At 55.2% G+C, this 3,304-nt stretch overlaps 1 protein-coding gene across 1 annotated transcript in view; it reads left to right on the forward strand.

The window, feature by feature from the left end:
* The window catches only part of CERS5 (ceramide synthase 5), a gene marked incomplete at its 5' end in the record, with an annotated part of 17,660 nt that overhangs the window by 9,068 nt on the left and 5,288 nt on the right, over positions 1–3,304 (forward strand). Inside the window, 2 exons of the mRNA XM_017838861.1 lie at positions 209–365; positions 3,178–3,300. Of these exons, the coding sequence (XP_017694350.1) occupies positions 209–365; positions 3,178–3,300 (280 nt within the window). The remainder of the gene's footprint in view (positions 1–208; positions 366–3,177; positions 3,301–3,304) is intronic.

Raw genomic sequence — 3,304 nt, forward strand, 5'->3', positions numbered from 1 at the left:
TGGCAGCAGATCCCCCCAACTGCAGCACATTCACACGGTCTGGTTTTGCTGCTCGGTTCAAACCTTTCTGATCAGCTTCAGTCTTGTCTCCTGGCTCTGGCAGGAGCAGCAGCTGCTCAGTGAGACACAGACTGTTTGTGCATCTGCACCAGCACCACTGTCACCCCCCACAGCCCACCTGCAACCTGCTCCTGGCTCTCCCCCTCAGGATTCTGAACACGACCCTGTTTGAGAGCTGGGAGCTGATCGGTCCTTACCCCTCCTGGTGGCTCTTCAACGGGCTCCTGGTGACCCTGCAGGTCCTGCACGTCATCTGGTCTTACCTCATCATCCGCACGGCCTCCAAGGCCCTGGTGAGGGGCAAGGTAAGGCTGGGGGTGCCCTTGGGGGGTCCTCTGTCCCACAAACCCTGATAAGGGGCAAGGTAAGGCTGGGGGTGCCCTTGGGGGGGTCCTCTGTCCTACAAGCCCTGATAGGGGGCAAGGTAAGGCTGGGGGTGCCCTTGGGGGGTCCTCTGTCCTACAAGCCCTGAAAAGGGGCAAAGTAAGGCTGGGGGTGGCCTTGGGGGTCCTCTGTCCTACAAACCCTGATAAGGGGCAAGGTAAGGCTGGGGGTGCCCTTGGGGGGTCCTCTGTCCTACAAGCCCTGATAAGGAATCCTGAGAAATTGGGGGCTGGTTCTCGAGGGACCTGCATCAGGAGTTCTGCAAGGAGAGTGATTTTTTGTTTCCCTTGGTGTGTGATTTTTTTTTTTTTTTTACCTCTGCAGTTCCCAGGTGTTGCTCAGGAGGCTTCCTGTGTTCTGGGCACGCGGGGAAATAACTCCCGTTTTCCAGCATGCTCAGATGTTTTAACAGTAGTGGTGGTGGCAGAGTTGTTAGGTGCTTTGGAGTTTAAGGTGGTGACAGGCTCATTTTTGAACTACAGGATGTTTTCCAATGACTTCAGCTGGTCCTGGGGATGTGCTGAGGGTTGGGCACCTTCACCTGTCAGCACAGACACTGAGCTCCAGCCTGGAGGGAAGGGACTCTCAGGGGTGCAGAGGGGTTTGCTGGTTGTCAGAGAACCACAGGATGGTTCTCTGGGTTGGACTTTAAGATCATCCAGTTCAAGGCCAAGGTTGGATGGGCCTTGGAGCACCTCAGTGGAAGGTGTCCCTGCCCGTGGCAGGGGGTTGGAACTGGGTGTGATCCTTCGGGTCTGTTCCAGCCCAAACCATTCTGTGATTCTGTGAAAGCTGATTTAGGAGGACAGATGCTTTTTCCAGTCAGATTTTGGTGTTCTGAGCCGAGTTTCCCCTCGTGGCTCTGCATTATTTTGTGGTTTTGACTCCAGCTGCCCCCACACAGGGACTGTTGACTTCCAGAAATGTTTCTGTCGTGGTTGCCCGTGGCAGGGACTGTGGGGGAAGGCAGGTTTTGGGAGTCTGAGCTCTCCCATCTGTTCCCCACAGCTGCTGCTGCAAATGCCTGATTTTTCTGCTTCTGGAGCTGTTTCTGTATCCTGAGTTCTACACCTTTTTCCCTTTCCTTGGTTCTCTCCTGTCCAGGTGACCTAGCCAGAGAAAGGACTCTAAGCTCTGTCTTCTTCATTCTTTTCTCCTTTTCTCTGTGCCAGATTGGAGCTGGACAGTTCCACCCTTTGCATGTAAGTGTGACCTGTGGTTCTCTTTGTTCACTCAAACACGGCTGTGGCCAGGCCAGGACAAAAGCAGAGCTCTGGTCTTGGGGCTTTGGTGCCTTCTCCTTCTCTCCCTGCTCCTGACAAAGTGCCAAAATTCAGTTTTTTCCAAAGGGCAGAGCAGTGTCCTGGGGTCTGATCTTACCTGCTGTCACCTGCCTGCACGACCTTCACTCTCTGGTTTTACACACTCTGATTTCTGTCTTGGCTCCTTGTGAGGGGGAGAGGACAGGAGAAAACTGCTCCTTCCCGTGAAAAGGAGCAAAACAGTCCCTTATCCCCCAATAGTGGGGAAAAAACTCAAGGGATTTCTGCTTCCTCCCAGTGACCCTTTGAACTTCCAACATAGCAGGAGACTGGGGGGGACAGATAAGCAAAGTTCTGGCAACGGGGCAGAACATCCAGCAGGGCTCCTGGAGATCATTAACTTCACCTGGCTGCCTGCCAGAGCTTCCCTGGAGTTCAACCACTTCCTGCTGCTGGAGGGCCCTAACCCTGGCTCAGGATGGAATCCTGGAATCCTGGGGAAGCTGTGAGCCAGGGTGCTGGCACGTGGAGCACACGAGGGCTGTTGGCTGCAGAGGCAGGAGGGAGGAGAGTGAGAGGAGCAAGAGCAGGGCCCTGGGGAGGTTTTGCCTCTGGCACCTGCCACCTCCCAGGTGTGTGTTTGCAGTTAGGGCCGGGTTTATGGGCTCTTCCCTCTCCCTTCTGGCTCCTCAGGGCTGGAGTAGGGCCCTCCTGTGGCACCCAAAGTCCTCCTGGAAAGGTTCAAATTCCCCCCCACGGATCAAAGTGAGCTGGGTTTGCAGCTGAGGCATAACCCTGCTGGCAGATCTGGATCTCTGGGCTGAGGCTCCTCCCGTTCCCAGACACTGCCTTTGTTCTCCATCCCGCTCTCCCAACAGGCCCCTGCTCCTCGGTGGGATCTCCTGGATGAAGCACCCAGGCTGCTGGGACTGGGAGGCACTTGGTGCAAAGCAGTGATGTGATAAATTCAGCTGGTTAATATTTAAAACAGCAGAGCCTCCCCCCGTGGGACAAAACGTTCCCTCTCAGGCTGATGCAGTGCTGGGGCTTGGTCATTGTGCCCACTGGTGATTGTGGCACGGGAAAGTTTTGAGTCAGAACAAGCTGTTTAGAGACATGGCCTTTAACCCATCTAGAGTGGAGCTCTTGGAAGGCAAGGACACCCCCAGACCCGTGGTGTCCTCTGATCTGGTGAGAGCACAGAGAGCGAAGGGGCTTTGACAGATGCACAGAGCGTTTGGAAAATGGAACTCACCTCCCCAGATTGTCATTTGCAGTGTCTGTCTTGTTCCTAATGCCATGACAGGATCCTCCTCGGGAGCTTGAACTGCTCCAGGCTCAAATGCAGGAGGTAGATGTGACTTGAAGCTGGTTCACCACGTGGACACAACCTTCTAACCGCTGTTTTCTGTGCATTTTCCAACTCCCCTTCTCCTCTCCCGCCACCCAATTCCCACTGGCCACCTCTTAGGTGTCCAAGGACGACCGCAGCGACGTGGAGAGCAGCTCTGAGGAGGAGGATGTGACTTCCAACAGCACAAAAGGAGCCTTCAGCCCTTCCAGCAACGGCTCCAACCGCCTCAACGGCCACGTGGCCG

Source organism: Lepidothrix coronata, unplaced genomic scaffold (genome assembly GCF_001604755.1).
Source record: "Lepidothrix coronata isolate B3197 unplaced genomic scaffold, Lepidothrix_coronata-1.0 Scaffold365, whole genome shotgun sequence".
Lineage (NCBI taxonomy): Eukaryota > Metazoa > Chordata > Aves > Passeriformes > Pipridae > Lepidothrix > Lepidothrix coronata.